General features: G+C 36.3%; 1 protein-coding gene across 2 annotated transcripts in view; it reads right to left on the bottom strand.

Annotated features, from left to right (window-relative positions):
* DMD (dystrophin) overlaps nucleotides 1–25318 on the bottom strand; it is a 2128065-nt gene that overhangs the window by 1550385 nt on the left and 552362 nt on the right. For both annotated transcript variants that reach the window (XM_067723245.1, XM_067723244.1), the window contains exons 10-11: nucleotides 3082–3270; nucleotides 1982–2163 (exon numbers count right to left, since the gene is read on the bottom strand). In XM_067723245.1, coding sequence (XP_067579346.1) covers nucleotides 1982–2163; nucleotides 3082–3270 — 371 coding nt within the window. The remainder of the gene's footprint in view (nucleotides 1–1981; nucleotides 2164–3081; nucleotides 3271–25318) is intronic.

Genomic DNA, 25318 nt, shown 5'->3' with positions numbered 1-25318 from the left:
AATGGCACCTAATGAAACTTCAAAGCTTTTGCACAGCAAAGGAAACCATAAACAAGACCAAAAGACAACCCTCAGAATGAGAGAAAATATTTGCAAATGAAGTAGTTGACAAAAGATTAATCTCCAAAATTCACAAGCAGCTAATGCAGCTCAATAACAAAAAAACAAATAACCTAATCCAAAAATGGGCATAAACCTAAACAGACATTTCTCCAAAGAAAATATACAGACTGCCAACAAACAAATGAAAGAATGCTCAACATCATTAATCATTAGAGAAATGCAAATCAAAACTACAATGAGATATCATCTCACAGCGGTCAGAATGGCCATCCTCAAAAAATCTAGAAACAATAAATGCTGGAGAGGGTGTGAAGAAAAGGGAACACTCTTGCACTGCTGGTGGGAATGTGAATTAGTACAGCCACTATGGAGAACAGTATAGAGGTTCCTTAAAAAACTACAATAGAAGCAATCCCACTACTGGGCATATACCCTGAGAAAACCATAATTCAAAAAGTGTCATGTATCAAAATGTTCGTTACAGCTCTATTTACAATAGCCAGGACATGGAAGCAACCTAAGTGCCCATCATCGGATGAATGGATAAAGAAGATGTGGCACATATATACAATGGAATATTACTGAGCCATAAAAAGAAACAAAATTGACTTATTTTTAGTGAGATGGATGGACCTAGAATCTGTCATACCGAGTGAAGTAAGTCAGAAAGAGAAAGACAAATACCGTATGCTAACACATATATATGGAATCTAAGAAAAAAAAATGTCATGAAGAACCTAGGTGTAAGATACAGACCTACTAGAGAATGGACTTGAGGATACGGGGAGGGGGAAGGGTAAGCTGGACGAAGTGAGAGACTGGCATGGACATATATACACTACCAAATGTAAAACAGATAGCTAGTGGGAAGCAGCCGCAGAGCACAGGGAGATCAGCTCGGTGCTTTGTGACCGCCTGGAGGGGTGGGATAGGAGGGAGACGCAAGAGGGAAGAGATATGGGAACATATGTATATGTATAACTGAGTTACTTTGTTATAAAGCAGAAACTAACACACCATTGTAACACAATTATACTCCAATAAAGATGTTTAAAAAAATGTGTTTTTCCCCTCTCTATTGTCACACTATAATTTAGTACTGGAATAACAATCCTCCCAGCATATCTAATGAGTTTCTTTCGTCGTATTTTAAAGGTTTTAATCTTCATAAATAATAGCTTAGTAAACTTAAGGCTCTTGGACAATTTCTTTAGCTTAATGTATTCAAATCCACAGTTGGCACTTCATTTCTTTTCATTTAAAAATAAATCTATCTTGTCTCAATAGGCTCTACATGAATACACACACCTAACAATGTAAATCAAAGCACTACATTCAAAATGATGAGATCTACTTGTTACCTTTATAAGAAATATGTCATTTTCAGAAATGTCTCAAAAATTCTTTTTTGATTAAGTCAATATATATTTTTAAGATAATTCACAATCATGCAAGTACTTGAAGAAGGATTTCCAAACACAGGAGAAACTTTTTTCAAGAGGATTTCCATAAACATATGAGAAATATTTTAAGAGCTTTTCCTTCAGAAGAGAAGTTTCCTGTCAACTGTACCTAATATGTGATTTTATGTGCATGATTTCCTGTGTAAACTTCACGTCTTCTATATTCACATTTTAATTTCTGGAGAAAACTTGGAAAATATTAACTATGACAACAACTTTAGGAACCTTTAAAGTATAGTTCTGTAGATAGTGGTTCTTCTCTCCAATATCTCCACTTTGATTACAAAAGTGAAAACCAAAATATAACAGACATGAAAATCTAACCAAAATGCCCCCTGAGGAAGAGCTGCATACTTTAGGAAAGAACTGAGAATCCTAACTTAAAGAAGAAACTGCATCAAAATAATAGTAAGATTCTAAAACTTGCTACTATTAGAAATTAAAAACAGACTTACTTGCTTTGTTTTTCCATGCTAGCTACCCTGAGGCATTCCCATCTTGAATTTAGGAGATTCATTTGTTCTTGAACTTCAGTTTCTTCATCTTCTGATAACTTCCCTGTCCCAATCAGCTGACTTCCCAATTGGAGAACATTGCCAACCCGTCCCTGATGGGATGTCAAATCCATCATGTACCCCTGAGAAAGAAAGAAGTTGATAAGAGTTGACACTGTAGGGAAATCATTATGGTTTTGAATCTTTTTTTTTCTTTTTTTTGCTATTTTAAATTTGTAGCCTATTTAAACTTTATTCCCAGTAAAAGTATTTTAATTTTTAAGAAAACTTAATACTGTTTTTAATAAGAATTAAGGAAAATTACTAGCTTAGGTCAACTTCTGCAGAAGCAGACCCTGAGATCAGGACTTATGTGCTAGTGATTTATTAAGGAGGAGATCTCAGGAGAGATCTACAGGGGAGCCAAAGAAGCAGGAAACAGGACTGGGGAGGAGAGGAAGCCAAGTAAGTGTGTCATCTCAGGAAAAGTCTCCCACTGAGGGTAGTTCAGTCTGATACCCCACAGGTACTCTGGAGTGTAAGTTCTATCTCAGCATTGACCTTGACCCAAGAGAAGGGAGTTGGCCTTTCATATTCCTATATGAGTCTTTGGCAAAATCTAATCTCAGCATCTTCAAGTGTTATTCTCCAAAGGACAACTTCCAAAGCTGGCTACTGGAATGCCAAACACATGAACGTTTATCTTGTTTCCTTCTCAAAATAAACACTAAATTATCAAAATACAAGGATCTTATAGAGTAACTGAGGAAAACAGAGAGACTTATCATAAGTCATATGCCTTATTTCATTAATCAATTTTTTTTTTTTTAAATATTTATTTATTTATTTATTTGGCTGCACTAAGTCTTAGCTGTGGCTCGGAGGATCATTTTCAGTTGCGGCATGCAGGATCTTTAGTTGCAGCATGTGATCTCTTAGTTGCGGCATGCGATCTCTCAGTTGCAGCATGTGGGACCTAGTACCCTGACTAGGGATCGAACCCGGGAGTCTTAGCCACTGGACCACCAGGGAAATCCCCATTAATTGACGTTTTGCTTTACCTCATGAGTATGAAATTGTTCTTTCACTTCTTCTACATCATTAGAAATCTCTCCTTGTGCTTGCAATGTGTCCTCAGCTGAAAGAAGCCATGAGAGTACTTCTTCTAAAGCTGTCTGGTAACTGTCCAGGTTTACTTCAGTCTCCATCAATGAACTGCCAAATGACTTGTCTTCAGGAGCTTCCAAACGCTGAACAATAAAACAAATTGGGTGTTATACAATTAGTACCTTGGCAGACTGTTCCAGTACATTAAATGATAAATCAAATGAAATATTTAAAATGCTAGAAATGTCCACTTGCATTATCAGAGACATGAACAGCAGAAACATACAATAACGAGCCTGCATTTTAACATCCTCACAAATATACAAATTCTCAAATGGCAGTTGGAATCCACTTCAAATTAATATTTTATTAAAGCTCTTCTAAATTACTATAAAGAGTGAATTAGTACATCATCTCTTCATGTTGTATTTTAAATGCCATGGATTTTCATCCATAGGTAAATTTTTTTAGTTCATATTTTCAATCCTTTACATATACATTATTGGTATTATATTTACATAACTTTTGCAATAACATTAAAGGAAACATCTCTTCCCAAGATCCCCTAATAAAATATTTCTAAAAATTCACAGACAAGTTATCAGTATGAAAATAAGTGGGGGAAAGGTAAAATTTAAAAAGAAATAACCTCATTCACACATCTTAAATTTCTAACACTATAACGACTTCTGTGAGTTTAAGCCTTTATTTCCAGAAGGCCATGGTTTAAATAACAAGACATTATCTTAGGCGAAGTATTTGCTACCAGATTTATTTAGCAGGATGTTAACTGAGATTCCCAACAGTTGTCTTGTAATTTCTCCTTGGATCCTAAAGCTGAGAACAATGGTAACAAAGTGTTCATAATTCTAAAGAGAAGATCCAGGCCACCTATGAAGGAATTGCTAAGAAGGGACCACAAAACTGTCCCACCACCCTTAATCCACTGCCTAGCTCAAAGGTGTGTAAGAGGAAACAAGGAGACTGGAGTAATCTGGTGAGAAAGGATTCCCCTGGAGTGCGATGCACGTCCATACCTTCCACCACCTCAAGTCAAGTAATGGAGACCTCAAGAGAATCACCTGTAGAGCTGACGGTAGCTTCTAGGATGGAATATTGACCTCTAAACCTGGCTGTGTATTTGCAGAGATTCAGGAGCTATGGTACCAGTACTACCAAGTGATGGGAGAGAGCTCTTGGGGTAAGCTATGTGCCTGCTGCTTTAACCTGAAGGCAGTTATCAACAGCAAAAATTTGAACAAATAAGAAAATATGCATAAATTTTTCTTTAGGCCAACTGCACTCATGGCAGGTTGCTGGGCTTTAGAAATCCTGAGAAGGCCCACACTCAAGAGGGTTTCCTGCTGAGGTAAGGGACACAGGCAAATAGTTGAAGTAGTCAGAGCAAAAATATTGGAGAAATATTTGGAGAGAAATCTTCTGAACACCCTATAAAGAGAACAAGCAAACACTGGGCCCTAACAAACAGGATTTTACAAAGGAAACAAACGGCATTGTAAAACAATCAGAAACTAATTGGGGTGGGGGGGGTGGGGGGGGCTGTGGGGGGGTGGGGCAGGGTTCATGACCTTGCCTAGAGAAAAATTCATCCTTTTGATGGTTCTTCCCTGCCATGCCTGCCTTGAATTTCCAGTCCCCAGCAATTCTGGGCCTTATCCCACTGAGCTGCTAGCACCAACTTAACTGTGCTCTTCTGATAAATGCTCCAATTTTGAAACTTTAATATGATAAATTTCTCTATTAAGTCCTTTAGGATGAAAAAGCATAGTGGCAGTCTTTGGTATAATATTTTCATCAAATGATGCACTCTTAATCTATTTCTAGAGAACTGGCAGAAATAATGTCATCCTGTTAAGTCAAAATCACCCAACTCCAGTATCTCAAACAGAGCATAAATGCCCCAAGAGGGCTAGTCGCACTGGCCCTTCCCAAGGTCAAGGCAAGTTCTGAAGGGCTGAGGGGTTAGAACAAGTTTCATGGTGTATCCCTTCTCTCTAACCCTAAATACTACAAATAATAAGCATAAAAGTCATCATTAAGAGGAAAAAAGTCACAAAAACGTAGCCTGGGAGATGTGTGTAGACAGAACCAGCTTCATGGTTGGTCAACCTGAGCAGTTTTACAGTGCCCAAGACTCAGAACGACCCCTTGCTTGTTTTATCTGCTTTTTGACATTGCCGTCTTAAAATTCTTAATAATTTTATCTTTGAACTTGGATTTTGTAAGTGAAGTCCAATGGGGTGATGAAGTATGCATGTGAGCAGAGGAGATAAGTACGATAGGTGTGTTTGTCCCATTTGCATTTAGTGTTTCTGATGTCCCATGAGCCTAGATTTCTGGTGGACCCATGACATGTGGGAGTTGAGCAGACTCAAAGTGAGCGGAAGGTAACTATGACTGAATGAGAGGGGCACTGACAGCCCCAGGAAGTCATGCTTTCAGTTTGAATGGGAACTTGCTTCCAATGCAGAAAGAAGGCAATCCTAAGAAAACATGAACAATCAAAGAACCCTATCATATCCTTTCTTACTCTTATTTCTTTCCTGTATTAGCCAAGCATTTATGCTGAAACTGACGACAGAGAAATAAAGGGAAAGATAGGGCAAGATGGTTCCTTTCCTTTCACTCCTTCCTTAACTCATCAGTAAGCTGAAGGCACAGGACATGGGTAGAACTTACACCTATCAAGAAGTGAAATAAAAACAGCTTAGTTGTACAATGTTTCCATGTTAAGAATGAAATACATATGCGTGCACAAGCTCTGAAATACAAATTGTGCGATGCTGGTGATTCTGCTTGAGTTAAACGATCTTATATTTGCATTTACAACTGCAGTTGCACAATATAACAATGGACAGTAAAACTCATGTTAATACTTTAAAATTTTAATTTTCTTTATTCAGTATGTCAAATAGCAAATAAACACGATGGCAAGTTGAGAGAAAGACCATAGAATTAAGTAAACAGCTTTATATTTTAGTAATTTTAATAGCACTTTCCTTCCTGCAGTTTTGAACAAGGGGCTCCGTACTTCATTTTTCACTGGGCTGTACAAATTGCTAGCCAGCCCTGTATGTAGGTGGAAAAAAAGTACAGTCCACTCCTGGATATTTTGCCTTCCCTGGGTTATGGGTGAGAAGAGATGGGACATTTATTATGTACAATAAAAAGTGGTTATAAAACCCAGGGGCTTTGGAGGCAAACAATCAGTGTTTGAATCTTGTCACCCTGGTAAAGTTACTTAGCCCCATCATTAGCCTTAGCTTCCTCCTATGTAAAATGAGAACAATAATACTTTCCTAAGATTGCCGTAAGAATTAAAGGAGAGTATATAAAGTGTTTGGCAGAATATCTGATCTTGTGCAAGAACCCAATACAGTAGACGATAGCTATTAATTATTATTCGATTCTTCTACACATACGAACCATTTTGAAACACAACCTGCTCCAAGGTTACCTTCTTAAGTCACTGTCCAGATTTCAAGGGCCAGATAATTCCTATAGAAAAAATGACCCAGGAAACTTCTAAGAGCAAGCATCAATTAAATCAAACCTTTCTGAACCTGAACCTCAATCTAGTTCCTATTTAAAAGTTCTAAAAATTATTAACAATCTTGAGTTCAAATAATCTTTTGCAAATGATAAATTGTAAACAACACTATTACTCAAGTAACACAATACTATATTTTACTACTGTACAATTTGGATTAAAAAAGTAAACAGCTCATGACTTACTGCTATTTACAGAGGCTTGAATTTTCGGAGAAAATTTTAGAAGGCAAATCTTTATACTTTAGGACATGCTGTCTAGCACTCATAAATTCTGAATCTAAAAGTTTTGTCTGAGGATGTTCATAAAACAAAAACTTTGCAAAGACAGCTATATTAAAGGTAAATTCAAACATGAATAAGCTATGTAAAATTACATAAGTAACTCAATTAATCATTATTTATATCCATAAATCAGCTCTACATATATACATGATTATGGTCAAAATTGTCAGCTAGACTCTGAGTAATTTCTTCTCTGTCTAGACCACTGTTTTTCAAATTTGTAAGTCATGATCCATCAGTGATTCATGAAATCATTTTAGTGGGTCATGACCAGGAATATTCTATTTAAAATTAAATAGAATAAAAATACCAGTCTGTGTAATTTATATTAAGGACTAGATTATTTAATGAATTTTTGTTTCAGATATGTATATATATATATATATATATATGTGTGTGTCTATGTATAAATGTATATGTATATATGTTCCGGATCAAGATGAAAAAAAAATTTATAGCTCATGGAACAAAACTGGAAATGGTTCTAGAATTTCAGGTAAACCCATGAAAGAAGAAATTTGCTTGAATTCCACATTTGCACATTTGCAATAAAACCCTTGGAAAAACACATATTCTTTTTATTTATTTATTTTTTTGTCCATCTTTGAAAGAGAATTTGGAAACAAACAAGGACACATAGGCTTATGCTTCTGGTTTTAGTTTCCCAAAATATGTATTCATTGTCATAGTATTACATATTTCACTTTAGCTTGTCACTAGTTCATACATATTATGGCAAAGAAAATTTTCTAGGGAACTTGATCTTTGCTTCTTATAGAAAAAGATCTATGCATAAGAAAGAGACACCAATCATTTCATGAATGGAGATGCTAGGATCAACTGGAAATAATTGTTTTCCTATGCTTTGATCTTGTTTTAATTTCTGTCTTTATAAAAGTAGTTTATGTTTGAAGTACATTGGGCAAATAATGATTCAGATGAGAGGCATAACAATGGATGGATGAAACAACTCTGGTTGTTTTCAAAATTAAGAACACTAAAATTTATTCAACATTACCCACATACTTCAAAGGCTTAATTACTACCCTTTTGCACGAAGAATTACTAGATATTGTCACCTGTGTTCCTTGAAGATGTTGCTAATGCATAAAGGTGAAGGAGTAGACAGCAGAAGAGTAAAGTAATGGGGGAAGACAAATAAGTATATGTGTTAGTCCTGCAATGTCCAGGACAAATGTCTGGAAACTCATCTCTAGTAATAGAAATTGACATAATAAAACAGAGAGTGATAGGCTTGACACGACTCCATACATAAATATTTTTTAAAAACCAGTTTACTATCTAGCTGACCTGGGATAAGTTATTCAACCTCTCTGTGTCTCAGTTTCCCCATCTGTAAAACAAAGAAAATAATAATATATCTCCATAGGACTGTTGAAAAGATTATATGTAATGATGCATATAAAATGCTAAGCACATTCTAGTTTCCAAGAAATGCTTTGCAACGCCTGTACTTGGGGACCAATGTTCGCTGAAATGGCAAACGATTTTTATGAGGAAACACAGTTGAATGAGCTGTGTGTATTTTTAGAAGCATGACTTTGGCAATTCAAACTGAGATAAGTCATCAAATGACAACACATAGGTAGTGAAACCAGCAATCCAGCAAACCACAAAGCCCTTAGAAAAATAGCTGGGACGTTTCCAAAGGGCACAATCTATCGCTGAGTACTTTTATATTTCTGTTGAAACTGATCTATTTTGGCAACTTCCCCAAATTTAACCTTAAAATGTGATATGAGTTTTAACCTGGATAAAAACAGTTTTACTGTTCTTGAATGTATAAATGCTTCAAGAACTTTTGAAAGTTTTGTCACTTACCTCCTTTAAATGTGTCACACTTCTTTTTTACACAGTGTAAGACAATGCATGGATGGTGAATTTTTGGGTGTATTCTATAATCTTTATCCTTCAGTGAAAGATTATTTGAAAGCTAAAGGATCATGGAGGGATAACCAAGTGGTTCTTTTACTAAGTAACAGAAGAACAGTTCAGAGGAACCAGGATTTATATCTGGAAACATTCTTGCCACATTTCTGCTGTTTCCTCTGAGATATAACATGTAAACCAGGGTATTATTCAAAGTATGAAAAATGATTACAGAAGTGATTTACGAGAAGTTAATCCATCATGCAACACTGTACATGACATTCAATCTAATGATACCATTAAATAGGTAATTTTTAATATTGCTTGTGCCTGAAATTCAGTTCAAAGTTAAGCCCTAATGAGGATTTAGGAAAAATTATGGCCTGCTGTATGGCAATATTAAAACAACCATCACAACAACAACGACTACATCTCTAATAGCAATAACAACAGCTGCCATTATTTATTGGGCACTTTGTGTCAATCAATTTGCTAAGCACTTAACGTGCATTATATCATTTTTCACCACAACAGTTCAAGATGACAGAAAATAGTAGGATGAGGAAACAGGAACAGAAAAATTAAATAACATGCCAAAGGTCACAAAGGTAACTGGCTGATCTGGTATTTAAAACCAGGTTGCTTGGATTCTAAAACACACATCCTTATCTGTTCTCTTCAAGGAAAGAGATCCTTTGTTTAAGGCCTTTTTGACATTTATAAGGGAAATGCAAATGATATTAAGCCCTGGGAAGACTCTAGATAGATTTCATTAACAGCCACAAATTCTGCCCTCTGCCTCAAGCCAAGTAATAAAAGACCAGAGCAGGCCTCTACCCTGTTGGTGCAGGTAGATTAGTCAGCTGAAGGCAACAGGCAGTTCTTCAGTTTTATCATTGGCTCCTAACAAGAGTGTGCATGCTCCAAGGTATATACTTCAGGGTCTCATTAACAATTAAAGCTCTTAATCTTAAGGTTTAGAGAACTGAGAAGAGTGTATAAAGGCTCACTGTATTTGAAAGAAATAAAAGTTGTGAAACCTTTTGACAAGTTTTTTATCTCTTGTACTAATATTTCTTTTCACATCTTAAAGTAAAAGACTCAAAAGTCAGGGTGGGCTACAAGCTGGGAGGAATCACTGCTGATTTAGGGAAGATACTATAAAAGAATTTAAGGTAAAAACAAAAAAAAAGAATTTAAGGGTATATATGTATATATTATAAAATGAGGCGATGGAAAACATGAGTAGGAATGCAAAACAGAGTCCCAAGTGGGTCTGACGTAGAAAATACATGTCATAAAGACATATGTGTGTATTAGTTTAAAAACAAACCCTTTTATTATTATTGAAATGACTTGCTCTTTTATTTTCAACAATTTGGTTGAAAGCTGTCCAGCAAACAACATACTTTACAATTTATTTCACATTCACCTCTTCTTTTTCATTCCTAGTGACATCACCCTAAACCACTGGTTCTCCACCAGGAGCTGTTTTGCCCTCTTGGGGACATTTGACAATATCTGGAGGCAGTTCTGATCCTCACTGCTGGGGGTAGAGGGTGCAACTGACATCTAGGACATCCAGCGGGTAGACGCCAGGAATGCTGCTAAACATTCTACACTGCACAGCTCAACAGCAGCGTAAGTACTACCACCACCCACTCCCCCTCCACAAAAAAATGATCAGGCCCCAAATGTCAGGAGTGACACTTTGAGAAACTCTGTGCTAAAACAACACAAAAATGAGGTTAATGACATGCTCCCCAAATTGATTCCCTCTTCTCTATCTTTTGCTTGCTTCAATCCAACTTGAGCATAGCTGCCACATTTATAACGGGTATTTTACTCTTACATGCAATAAACTTCAGTGATTTTACTCTTAGAATACAGTCCCAAATTCATACCCTAACATGTAGTGGTCTCCGATGTTTTCCTCTATTCTCTCTCTCACAGCTTTGGAAACCTACAAATAATCAATTTTCATCTTTCACCTTCCTATTTGTTTATTTCTCTGCTACCAACATATTAAAACAAAAACAACAACAAAAATACTTTTCCAAACATATTTAAATATTCGCCTTTAAGTTCCAGCTCAAATCTCATCTCCTGTATGACTCTTCCTGAACCTTACAATATTGCTCTTCAACTTTGTAAAGTGTTCATCTTTATCAAAATAACATTTGTGACTGCATATTCCACTTTTTTCTATTTTTTTTTAAATTTACATCTTTATTAGAGTATAATTGCTTTACAATGGTGTGTTAGTTTCTGCTTTATAACAAAGTGAATCAGTTATACATATACATATGTCCCCATATCTCCTCCCTCTTGCGTCTCCCTCCCTCCCACCCTCCCTATCCCACCCCTCTAGGTGGTCACAAAGCACGGAGCTGATTTCCCTGTGCTATGTGGCTGGTTCCCACTAGCTATCTATTTTACCTTTGGTAGTGTATGTCCATGCCACTCTCTCACTTTGTCACAGCTTACCCTTCCCCTTCCCCGTATCCTCAAGTCCATTCTCTAGTATGTCTGCGTCTTTATTCCCATCTTGCCCCTAGGTTCTTCACGACCTTTTTTTTTTTCATATTCCACTTTTTTAATCACGTTGTCCCATAGCAATTTTGAGGACTGATTCAACTTAGCTGCCCTATTCACTCTGCACCCAATCTACCAGGTATTACAAAAGTTTTAGCTAAAAAATTTAATCTTCTATTATCTAAATCAGGATTTCTTGCAATATCAAATGAAAACATTTTCATATTTATAATACGGATTCAAAACCTCACGAAAACATTTCATTTATATTTTAAATGCACTTAAAATATTTCCTTTCAAGTTTCTGTGTGTAGTTGTAGAAGATTTCATAACTGACACACTTATGATGAGAATACTGTCAAATATTCATTTTCGAAATGCACTCTCCATAGCACATATTTCCTATAAAATGCAGTTCTTTTCTTAATCATTGTCGGTTAATACAGAAATTTGCCTTGAAAGGAGAGATCAAGTCTTTTTACTGCTTCTGGAAATGTCTGAGAAATGACACGGTAAGCACAGCCATTTGCCAAAACAGAAATGTTCAGCATATCTGGAACACTTATTTTTTTGAAAAAGAAAATATATACTACATTTTTTCAAATACTTTACCATGTGATAACTAGAACATTTCTGTGCAGTAAAAAGTATTCTCTGGGACACTCCGATTTTACTGCAAAATATTATAAGCATTTTACTACTTAAGATAATACAACCTGTAAACACATTTAACTGTTCACATGCATTGCAATGCATCCAGAACACCAAAGATGCCAATAAATAAGGTCCAATACCAATTCATCTGATTAAATATGTCTGACCGAGGACATCAAGGACCATATGTTATACAAACTCATCTGAAAACCTGTATATTAAAAATTAGTAAAGTTTCTTTCTTTCTTAATTTCAAATAAAGTATGCATATGAAGAGACATCATACTATGTTCTTCTGAAACCCCAGTGGATCATCTTGTGTATCTTGTGGTTAGGTGCTCCCCACTTTGTAGACTAAGTTCTAATCTATAATGCTTTTTTCATCCTCTAAACTCCTATAGAATTTATAAACACAACACAAGTATAATTCATTGAGTGTTTACTATTTGTAAGGTGTGCTGCAAGCACATCATTAAAATACCTAATTTAACCTTACAACAAAAGGAATGCCTACTGTCTACGTTTTACAGGAAGGAGACCAGATGCATAGGGGTTAGAAACTTGCCCAAGGTCACAGTTAGTAAAGAGCAGAGATGGGAGGTGAACTCAGTATCTGTCTCTCAGAAGCCTACAATTTTAACTATGTTGCCAGACATATTTTTCATAACTTAAGGAGAAGAAGCATTTCCCAGATGTAGCTATATTGGTTGAAAAATATGCATTTAAAAATCAAAAATGTAAGAATGTGCCATACTTTGAATGTAATAAGTCTCTCACGCACCCCAAGAACCAATGATAGAATTCTTTGATTCACCCAGTCTCTCTCTCCCCTAGACCCTTCTGTGAATAATTTTACATGTTTATAAAAAGATTGGCTTTGGTGTACAATTTCTGTATTCTCAATAGATAACTTGCTCATATAAAGATTTTTAAATATTTACAATGGGCTTCATTAGTACAATGCCCTAAAATTTACTGGTATACTTGAATTTTTAAATCACCACATAAAATTATGGATACTATAAAATATGTAACAATATCACTGGGATATATAATCATACTTGGAACATATATCAACATCTAAAACATGCCTATTGGCATATTTCAAATTGTTTGGTCTACTTTTGAAAATAGGAAGGGAAGAAACAAAAGGAATAAAAATGCTTTCTTTGTTCACATACTGAGATAATCAATACTATATTTAAAAACAAAATTTTATTTTAAAAATACTCTTGTGTAGAGTCAGTTATCATTTTCTTGATTTGTATAACCCTTGGAAATTTTCTACAAAATCACTACTTAGTCTATAAAAAGGTATTTTTTAATATATTGGCCTTATTTCATATTACACTAGGAAGGAAACGGAATTATTTCTACACAAATTAAAACAATGAATTAAACCTTGAGTATTAAAATATGCCAGCAATTAAAAACTTTAACATGAAGATGAATTAAAAATCCTGCAAATGAGCAGAAAATGAAGGTCAACTATGTCTTTGTTCTGGGGAAACTATAAATCAGGAAAAGGAAATTCATTTAAGCCAGAAGGGAAATAGTCACAAGTATGTTTAGAATCTCCTGATATAGAAATCCTGGGAGGCAGCTCAATTTGACCTACAAAGCATTTTGGATAATCAAATTGTGCCTAGGCCTGAAGGTACACACATGGTATTTGTTTAAAAGAATCGTGATTGCCTTGTAAACTTCTTTTACAATGTTATTAGCACAAGTTGCTCCACATACTTGGCCAACATCGCTTATTTCTCCCACTGTCCCAGAAGCACCACAAACTGTCAATTATCATGGGAGTTTATCAGAGTATGGATTATCTGGAGCTCTTATTTCTCTTCCATTTGGCCTTTTCACAGCTCATTAGCACCTCAACAAGAAAGTTAAGGCTAAGGAAGGAAAGGCTGCTGAAATTTAAAATAATTAAATTTGCTCCTTGTCAGCAGTATATACAGCAAAACATTTAGAAATGCTAGAAAAATTAACCAAAATGGGATCCACAAAGATATTTAAGGTATACAATGGCAATTTGCCTTGACTGATTTTTTCCAACTGTATTGTCTGAAATATTGACTAAATTGACTGGAGGTTTTGGCATCCTACAGGATTCAAAGCCTTTTGTTTTTAGCATATAATAGGCCACCTTTAGAGATATCACTTGCCAGTGAGCAATATATAACACTCATTGCCGATATATTGACCATTTTTCAGTGTGAAGAAAAGAAATTGACAATCAGCTTTCCAAAAGAAGATTTATGACTCAATAGTTACTTAGGTAGAAAAGAGTATGCGGGGTAGACAAAACTATAAAGCTCCTTGTTTGGTTTTAGGCTTGCCTGTGCATTTGATGCCACCAGCCTCCCTGACTGTCCTCTAGGGAAAGAAAACTATTTGCACTAAAGCACAATTACACCTGATGGCTAATTGAGTTTGCCTTGGGTTCTTGTGGAATCTAATAGTTTTATGACAAATACATAGGCACACATTTTTCCACAGGACAAATATCAATTTTTCTTTAGCACTGCAAATGTCTACAAAGCAAATATAGGCTAAAATAATAATGGAATCCAGTGCATGGTTCAGAAAATGTTACATAAGATAGGAAATGACATAGAAAAAATCTTTAAAATGTATAATGTATCAATATATATAAGGGTTATTGCAATGATGTAACATTATCTTTACATCATTAGAAATAAAACATATAGAAAAGATGTTTCTATTCATCACACACACGACTTCTTATGACTGACTCGCTTCCTTAACTTTCTTTATCCAATTATCACTATTTAAGGACCAGTGAAACATAGGTTTAATGAAATATAAAAGTGCTGACAATATTAATATAGACCTTCTTAATGAAACTGAACCTTCTCAGGAGGCAGCACATATCACCCAAAATACAGCATGAACAATGTATACAGATGCATAACCGAATTCATATCAAAGTTCATGAGACAACAGTTTGAATTCTAAGTCACAAATATGGTATTTAAAAAAAATCTTCATATGTAAAATCAACAGATTTAAAATTCAATGTGTTTTTCTTTTACAGGAATTATCTGATCAAGCCAAAGTGTATTTTACTGCCTCTCAGAAAAGGAATTTTTTTCAAAAGATTACCCAAAAAAGGTAGACGTGGGTATTTTTATAACTAGAATAAAAAACGCTTAATTATAATGAAATGCTTCAATCATAACCTAGAAACTATACACACACATGTATATCCTTGTTTTGGGAAGAAATAAGGAACTCAGAAAATTAAATCTCTTCTATTATCTATTCATTATAGGTAATATATCCTTAAACATGGAAATAGTAATGTTACATCCATTATTATTCTACTTTTTAATAAGTATGTAAGATATTCACAATGAATCGGTAAATCTATCTTTGTCTAGCCTTTCTAGGGACAATTGAACTAATAATACTGAAAACTTTATGATTTGTCATAAAGTTGTTATAACTGCAGACTTGCCAGGTACAGAAACAATTAGAAAAAAATATTGTATACATTCAATACATCACATCTTTATTTATTTTGTAGAGAAGGGCTCTGAAAGCATATGAAATTCTGGCTCTACCACATATTAGTGATTCTTCAACAAATATTTATTGAGCAACTACCAAGAGCCAGGCACTGTTCTAGGCAACGACGATACAGCCATACACAAAACAGACAAAAACCCACATCTTTGTGGAACTAATCCTATTAGGGGCGGCATACTAAACAAATTAAATAAGTAAATTTGAAGCTGGTAAGTGCTATGGAGAAAAATAACGCGAGAAGAAGAAAGGGGACACTGTGGATTTAATTTAGGAAGGTCAGGGAAAATATCACTGAGTGAGCATCATTTGAGAAAAAGACTTAAAGATGCGAAAGAGAGGTAATCATGTGACTATGTGGGGGACATGTGCTTAGAGGCAAAGGCATGGAGGTCAGGATGGTTTCAGTGGAATGAGAGAAGGCAAGAATTGTGGAAGACAAGGCCACCGAAGGAATGAAGGGGGAGAGGGAGGTGACTGTGTATGGGCTCAGAACACAGAGGGGCTACTCCGAGTGGGTGGCAAGCCATTGGAGGATTTTCAGCAGCAGTGTGATATGATCTGACTTACATTTTAAGAGGAACATATGGCAGACAAAGTGGATGTAGGTAAGGGAAGGGCCAAAGTTAGCAGACCAGCTGAAAAGGCTATTTCAATAATCCAGACCAGAGATGAGGTTGGGGCCAGATTCTGGATACAGATTGGTCATGGTGACCTGGCATAATTTTCTGACCAATAATATAAGGTGTGAGAAAAAGGGAGACTAAGTATTTAGCTACAGCAACTGAAAGTGTGGAGCTGCTACTTACTTAGAAAGGGCTGCTGATGAAGCAGAATCGGGGGTTAGTCGGTTCAGTTTTGAACATGTTCAATTTGAATTGACCAGGAGTGAGTACTTGAATTGTGTGCCTAAGTTTGGAGTTGAGCAGAAAGTTCTGAGCCAGGGGAAACATTTGGCAGGCAATCAACCTACAGATGGTATTTGATATCAAGATACTAGATGAGATCATCAGGGAAATGAATGTGGTCTAAGAACTGATCCCTGGTTACTGTCACCTTTTATTTTTGAATCACATTTAATCGTTAAACGTTCACAATTCATACACTGATATGATCATATGCACATTAATTTTGTGGATTGTGAGTCAAGAATATTTTCTTTTCCCTCAGCTTTACGCATGTAAGAACTAGCTATCAAAACTGAGAACATTCATTGTCATTTTTCTAAATAGGAAAGTTGCTGCAATGCTTGACTGTGGGAGACCATGTTTTTCAGAAGGCTTGTTTCTTGAATTGGGTTTAAAGGGTCCCATTGCCCCTCTGCATTATTTACAATAAGCTGTAGAAAGTGCTTAAAAACTTGGCCTCAGGGGACAGAGCCCTACTGATCAGCAAGCTTTTGCATAAATAACAGATTTCCAGCAGCAAATGTTTTAAAATAAAGAACTGTTTGATCCTTACTGCATCGTGTTTTATAAAATCAAATCATGTTAAAACGTTCCAGCTATGTCATGGTCTATGCTCTATGCCAACTTGCTCTCTGACAAAACTCGAACGTGAAAGATTATTTCTTAATAAAGGGAGGAGACACACTGAGACTTAAAGGCATTGAAAAGGATTAAGCAGGAATAAATACTAATAATAATTGCTTATTAAAAATGGAATTGTATTAGTTAAATATTAATGGAACAAAAACTTGTTATTGAAGATGCATCATGAATGTTCATGTCAATTTTGTATGTGCCCGTTTTTCCACAACAGCAAGGACTATACATTTATACCACATATTACATATAGCACATAGTACAGTATACATAGTGTACTATAGATTCCTACCACATAGTATACTACTGCAGATTATACCAAAACCCTTGCTCAGGGCTTCCCTGGTGGCACAGTGGTTAAGAATCCACCTGCCAATGCAGGGGACACGGGTTCGAACCCTGGTCCGGGAAGATCCCACATGCCACAGAGCAACTAAGCCCGTGTGCCACAACTACTGAGCCTGTGCTCTAGAGCCCACAAGCCACAACTACTGAGCCCACACGCCGCAACTACTGAAGCCCATGCTCCTAGAGCCAGTGCTCCTCAACAAGCCACTGCTCCTCAACAAGCCACTGCAATGAGAAGCTCGTGCACTGCACGAAGAGTAGCCCCCACTCGCTGCCAACTAGAGAAAGCCCTCGCACAGCAACGAAGACCCGATGCAGCCAAAAATAGAATTAAAAACAAAAAACGTGCTTAAACCTCTCCCAATCTAAAACACAACTGTCCAATACTATCACTCTCCAGTCTATTATTCCATCTCCTCCTCACTTTCATCACTGAACTTCTGAATAGATTACTCCACTTTCCTGCTTCCAATTTGCTGTCTTCAACCTGTAACCTAGGCAATCGTTTTTGTTTCCCACCCTCTAAGGAAACAGCCTTCTCAAAGCTTCCAAGTCGACATCTAAAACATCACACCCAGTGCTTCTCCCCCAACGGCACCCTCTTCAATTCCATTAGAGCATTTGACACTGTTGTACATGAGCATCTTCCTCAGTTTTTTTTCCTAAATAAATTTATTTACTTATTTATTTTATTGTTGGGTCTTTGTTGCTGTGCGTGGGCTTTCTCTAGTTGCGGCAAGCAGGGGCTACTCTTCGTAGCGGTGTGCGGGCTTCTCATAGCAGTGGCTTGTCTTTGTTGCAGAGCATGGGCTCTAGGCACACGGGCTTCAGTAGTTGTGGGTTGCAGGGCTCAGTAGTTGTGGCTCGTGAGCTACAGAGTGCAGGTTCAGTAGTTGGGTGCATGGGCTTAGTTGCTCTGGGGCATGTGGGATCTTCCCGGACCAGGGCTCGAACCCGTGTCCCCTGCATTGGCAGGCAGATTCTTAACCACTGTGCCACCAGGGAAGTCCCTCAAAGCTTTTTAAAAAAATCATCTGTGTTCTAGTACTCTTCTGAGGAAGTTCTATAATCACACCTAACTATCCCTCCCCCTATTCCCACCTGCACCAACTCAGGTTGCTTTTAGTTTGCCTGCTTAAATATATCATCTCAAATATTATATTCTTGAACCTCTTCAAACTTTATTGTACTTTTTCTCTCTATGAAATCTCATATACTCTTATGCATTGCTCTGTTATCTCTTTCCATCCTAGCCCCTATGTTGTATGTCTGTGTCACTGGTCTTAACTGACACCTTGAGAATAAACCCCAATTTCCAAATACAGTCAGACAGCTCTGCCTAGAGGTGTCGCTGGCACTTCCAATTCAGCATGACACTTGCTGTCCATCCTTATAATGCCCAAATGCCTCTGGAGTTAGCTCCTTAAATCCTTGGGTTGAAACACAGAACTCCATATTCAAAACCTGCCAGTGGTCTTCTCAAAAAAATATATCTCCCTTAGCATGATATTAGGATCATCCACAATTTGTCCTCAACCTTCCTTTCCAGTTGCCTCTCTTACTCCTCCCCCACCACCATACACACTACGTGTCATGTGCAACTGAAGAGTCATGCTTCTATGTCTTTCTCATGTGGTTCCATAAAGGAGACTGACCTTTCTATGGGAAGATTCTCCTATAAAAAATCGTATTTACCCATCAGGGTTCATCATTCAGCTATACCTCCTCTAATCTGCTAAGTCAAGATTTATGAAGCTGTGCTTCGTGCTTCCAAATGGTTTGTATGAATGTCTATTACACTTCTTAGTTCTACTGTGTCTCAAAGCAGTTCTAAGAGTATCTGTCTCCTCAGTCCACAAGGACCCTGAGGGTAAGTCAAATAACACCTAGTACTTAATACAAATTAGATCATCAATAAATACTTGATGGATGGAGCCATCAGTGTTTGACCTTCACATACTACATTATTATGTAAAATATTTAAGTACCATTGTAAATTAAAAATAAATTTTAACAGAAAGTCAAGAAGGTATAATTTTTAAATTATAGGCTTGGGAATGCAAGATACCTGGATTCCATTTTACTCTGCCACTTACTAGCTTTGTGCTTTCAGCAAATCATTTAACTGAATCTGTAAAGTGGGAAGATTGATTGGTGGTAAACATTACACACACTGTCTTCAAAGCAATTGCCACATGTTCCTGCCATTTATTAAGTGTACGCTAAATGGTAAAGTGATCATAATAGCAATTAACAGTCATAACATGTATATATGACCATTTCGAAAACCTTGGGCTATTTTGAATTTCAAGAAAATAAGCAAGATAAAACCACTGATTAAGAAGTTACAAATAATTATTTGCAATGAAACAAATACCTTTACCTTGTACTGAAGATCCATAATGATGCCCTGTCAGATTTTTCTGCTTCAAATGATTTGAAAATAGAAATTGCAAAACTACAGTCTGTTCTGTTATTGAGCTACTGAACACTGTATTAATTTGAACAGATTCTGTCAAGGCCAAAATCATTATAATGCTAAGAAAAATGTGTTCTCGTAAACAGGGAGAATGTGTGAGGGCAAGTGAGAGAAAAATGTATACACAGCACCTTCCATAGGATTTATTTAGGTTTTCTCAACTTAGCCAAAACAAAGAATTGCAAACATCCACCAGTGTGGTTGAACGTACATGAACGAGAAAAAACTTAGGAAAGTAGCCTCAGCTACAAGTAGATAGGTATAAAACGGTTAATAGCCTAGCATCAATACTAATCATGGTGAATCATCCTAAAATATTCCTCTCTCACTCTCCTTGGTTCTTTCTGAAATTTGGCTTTTGTGTCTATAGAATGTTCTGAATAAGCTATAACTCTCCATTATTCAAGGAATTATGTCTGGTTCTTAAACATTTCTCAATTACCAGACACCAACTTTTTTCATCAAACTTCATTTCTTATTCCAATTAAAACTCCCATTTTTAAATTTATGTTCCCAACACATACACACACAGCTCACTCGGTTCTTATTTACCTCCAAAACCTACCCTATATAAATGTTACATAAATATATTATATGTTACAGAAAAATGTAATCTTAAAACAAAAAAGGAAACCATATTGGGTTTAAAATGCCATTACTGTTAACAAATAGACATGCTTACAAATTTATGTAGATATATATTTGACTGTATGACACAAGTACCATCATAATTTATGGGTAAATATAGGTATTATTTGGTCATTAGTTATTTTCTACTAAAATGTATAAGTCAATAAAATTTATTTAGAAAAAATTGGAAATCACACATCAGGGTGCTCTAGGAGGGTCCTCTATTCCTGCACTTTACAAAGTAATCTATCCAGATAAATAGCTCCATTTTACTCAGTTTATTAAACTCTCTTCTTTGTTTTTGTAAATTCTACGGTGCATATTGAAGGCCAGCAGTCTCTGAGAAGAAAATACAAAAATGGCAAATTTAATAACAATCTAAACTATGTAATTGTATGCATTACACATCGTACATGCTTATGTTCTTATAAAAGATGTGTGATGAAACTTACTCAAGTGGAGTTCATGTATGATTATTTTCTTTATTCTAAAAAAACCTCAAGGTCTTCCTATGACAACACGAAAAATGACAGAAAAGAAAAATGTGATTATATTGAAAATAAGCACATTCTGAAAGCCAACAGTCACTGTTTTAGGTCATATATTTATCTTCATATACACAAGAACACCTAGTGAGGGCAGACAGCAGAAGCAAGAAGAACTACAATCCTGCAGCCAGTGGAAGAAAAACGACATTCACAGAAAGACAGACAAGATGAAAAGGCAGAGGGCTATGTACCAGATGAAGGAACAAGAGAAAACCAAAGAAAAACAACTAAATGAAGTGGAGATAGGCGATCTTCCAGAAAAAGAATTCAGAATGATGATAGTGAAGATGATCCAGGACCTCGGGAAAACAATGGAGGCAAAGATTGAGAAGATGCAAGAAATGTTTAACAAAGACCCAGAAGAATTAAAGAACAAACAAACAGAGATGAACAATACAATAACCAAAATGAAAAATACACTAGAAGGAATCAATAGTAGAATAACTGAGGCAGAAGAACGGATAAGTGACCTGGAAGACAGAATGGTGGAACTCACTGCAGCAGAAAAGAATAAAGAAAAAAGAAGGAAAAGAAATGAAGACAGCCTAAGAGACCTCTGGGACAACATTAAATGCAACAACATTCGCATTATAAGGGTCCCAGAAGGAGAGGAGAGAGAGAAAGGACTCGAGAAAATATTTGAAGAGACTACAGTTGAAAACTTCCCTAACCTGGGAAAGGAAATAGCCACCCAAGTCCAGGAAGCGCAGAGAGTCCCATACAGGATAAACCCAAGGAGAAACACGCAAAAACACATAGTAATCAAACTGGCAAAAATTAAAGACAAAGAAAAATTACTGAAAGCACCAAGGGAAAAACGAAAAATGACATACAAGGGAACTCCCATAAGGTTAACAGCTGATTTCTCAGCAGAAACTCTACAAGCCAGAAGGGAGTGGCATGATATACTTAAAGTGATGAAAGGGAAGAACCTCCAACCAAGATTATTCCACCTGGCAAGGATCTCATTCAGATTTGATGGAGAAATCAAAAGCTTTACAGACAAGCAAAACCTAAGAGAATTCAGCACCACCAAACCAGCTCTGCAACAAATGCTAAAGGAACTTCTCTAAGTGGGAAACACAACAGAAGAAAAGAACCTACAAAAACAAACCCCAAACAATTAAGAAAATGGTCATAGGAACGTACATATCAATAATTACCTTAAACGTGAATGCATTAAAGGCTCCAACCAAAAGACACAGGCTTGCTGAATGGATACAAATACAAGACCCATATATATGCTGTCTACGAGAGACCCACTTCAGACCTAGGGACACATACAGACTGAAAGTGAGGGGATGGAAAAAGATATTCCATGCAAATGGAAATCAAAACAAAGCTGGAGTAGCAATACTCATATCAGATAAAATAGACGTTAAAATAAAGAATGTTACAAGAGACAAGGAAGGACACTACATAATGATCAAGGGATCAATCCAAGAAGAAGTTATAACAATTATAAATATATATGCACCAACATAGGAGCACCTCAATACATAAGGCAACTGCTAACAGCTATAAAAGAGGAAATCGACAGCAACACAATAATAGTGGGGGACTTTAACACTTCACTTACACCAATAGACAGATCATCCAAACAAAAAATTAATAAAGAAAAACAAGCTTTAAATGACACCATAGACCAGATAGATTTAATTGATATTTATGGGATATTCCAACCAAAAACAGCAGATTACACTTTCTTCTCAAGTGCACACGGAACATTCTCCAGGATAGATATCTTGCGTAAAAAACCAAGCCTTAGTAAATTTAAGAAAACTGAAATCATATCAAGCATCTTTTCCGAACACAATGCTCTGAGATTAGAAATGAATTACATGGAAAACAACATAAAAAACACAAACACATGGAGGCTAAACAATACATTACTAAAAACCAAGAGATCACTGAAGAACTCAAAGAGGAAATTAAAAAATACGTAGAGAAAAATGACAATGAAAACACGACCATCCAAATCTTATGGGATGCAGCAAAAGCATTTCTAAGAGGGAAGTTTATAGCTATACAAGCCTACATCAAGAAACAAGAAAAACCTCAAATAAACAATCTAATCTTACACCTAAAGGAACTAGAGAAAGAAGAACAAACAAAACCCAAAATTAGCAGAAGGAAAGAAATCATAAAGATCAGAGCAGAAATAAATGAAATAGAAACAAAGAAAACAATAGCAAAGATCAATAAAACCAAAAGCTGATTCTTTGAGAAGATAAAGAAAATTGATCAACCGTTAGCCAGACTCATCAAGAAGAGGGAGAGGACTCAAATTAATAAAATTAGAAATGAAAAGGGAGAAGTTACAACAGACACCGCAGAAATACAAAGCATCCTAAGACACTACTACAAGCAACTCTATGCCAATAAAATGGACAACCTGGAAGAAACGGACATATTCTTAGAAAGGTATAACCTTCCAAGACTGAACCAGGAAGAAATAGAAAATATGAACAGACCAATCACAAGTAATGAAATTGAAACTGTGATTAAAAACCTTCCAAGAGGGCTTCCCTGGTGGCGCAGTGGTTGAGAGTCCGCCTGCCGATACAGGGGACACGGGTTCGTGCCCCGGTCCGGGAAGATCCCACATGCGGTGGAGCGGCTGGGCCCGTGAGCCATGGCCGCTGAGCCTGTGCGTCCGGAGCCTGTGCTCCGCAACGGGAGAGGCCATAACAGTGAGAGGCCCACGTACTGCAAAAAAAAAAAAAAAAAAAAAAAAAAAAAAAAAAAAAAAAAAAAACCTTCCAAGAAACAAAAGTCCAGGACCACATGGCTACACAGGCGAATTCTATGAAACGTTTAGAGAAGAGCTAACACCCATCCGTCTAAAACTCCTCCAAAAATCGCAGAAAAAGGAACATTCCCAAACTCATTCTATGAGGCCACCATCATCCCAATCCCAAAACCAGACAAAGATACTACAAAAAAAGAAAACTACAGACCAATATCAATGATGAACATAGATGCAAAAACCCTCAAAAAAATACTAGCAAACTGAATCCAACAACATATCAAAAGGATCATACACCATGATCAAGTGGGATTTATCCCAGGGATGCAAGGATTCTTCAATATTTGCAAATCAATCAAGGTGATACACCATATTAACAAATTGAGGAATAAAAACCATATGATCATCTCAATAGATGCAGAAAAATCTTTTGACAAAATTCAACACCATTTATGATAAAAACTCTCCAGAAAGTGGGTATAGAGGGAACCTACCTCAACATAATAAAGGCCATATATGACAAACCCACAGCAAACAACATTCTCAATGGTGAAAAATTGAAAGCATTTCCTCCAAGATCAGGAACAAGACAAGGATGTCCACTCTTACCACTATCATTCAACATAGTTTTGGAAGTCCTAGCCACGGCAATCAGAGAAGAAAAAGAAATAAAAGGAATCCAAATTGGAAAAGAAGAAGTAAAACTGTCACTGTTTGCAGATGACATGATACTATACATAGAGAATCCTAAAGATGCCACCAGAAAACTAGTAGAGCTAATCAATGAATTTGGTACAGTTGCAGGATACAAAATTAATGCACAGAAATCTTTTACATTTCTATATACTAATGATGAAAAATTTGAAAGAGAAATTAAGGACACACTCCCATTTACCACTGCAACAAAAAGAATAAAATACCTAGGAATAAACCTACCTAGGGAGACAAAAGACCTGTATGCAGCAAACTATAAGACACTGATGAAAGAAAATAAAGATGATACAGATGGAGAGATATTCCATGTTCTTGGATTGGAAGAATCAATATTGTGAAAATGACTATACTACCCAAAGCAATCTACAGATTCAATGCAATCCCTATCAAATTACCAATGGCTTTTTTTATGGAACTGGAACAAAAAATTTCTAAATTTGTACGGAGACACAAAAGGCCCCGAAGAGCCAAAGCAGTCTCGAGGGAAAACGACGGAGCTGGAGGAATCAGACTCCCTGACTTCAGACTATACCACAAAGCTACAGTCATCAAGACAATATGGTACTGGCACAAACACAGAAATATAGATCAATGGAACAAGAGAGAAAGCCCAGAGATAAACCCACACACCTATGGCCAACTAGTCTATGACAAAGGAGGCAAGGATATACAATGGAGAAAAGACAGTCT

This window comes from Pseudorca crassidens, chromosome X (genome assembly GCF_039906515.1).
Source record: "Pseudorca crassidens isolate mPseCra1 chromosome X, mPseCra1.hap1, whole genome shotgun sequence".
Classification (NCBI taxonomy): Eukaryota; Metazoa; Chordata; class Mammalia; order Artiodactyla; family Delphinidae; genus Pseudorca; species Pseudorca crassidens.
The sequence above is the reverse complement of the archived record's forward strand: the minus strand, read 5'-3'. Positions and strand labels throughout refer to the sequence as shown.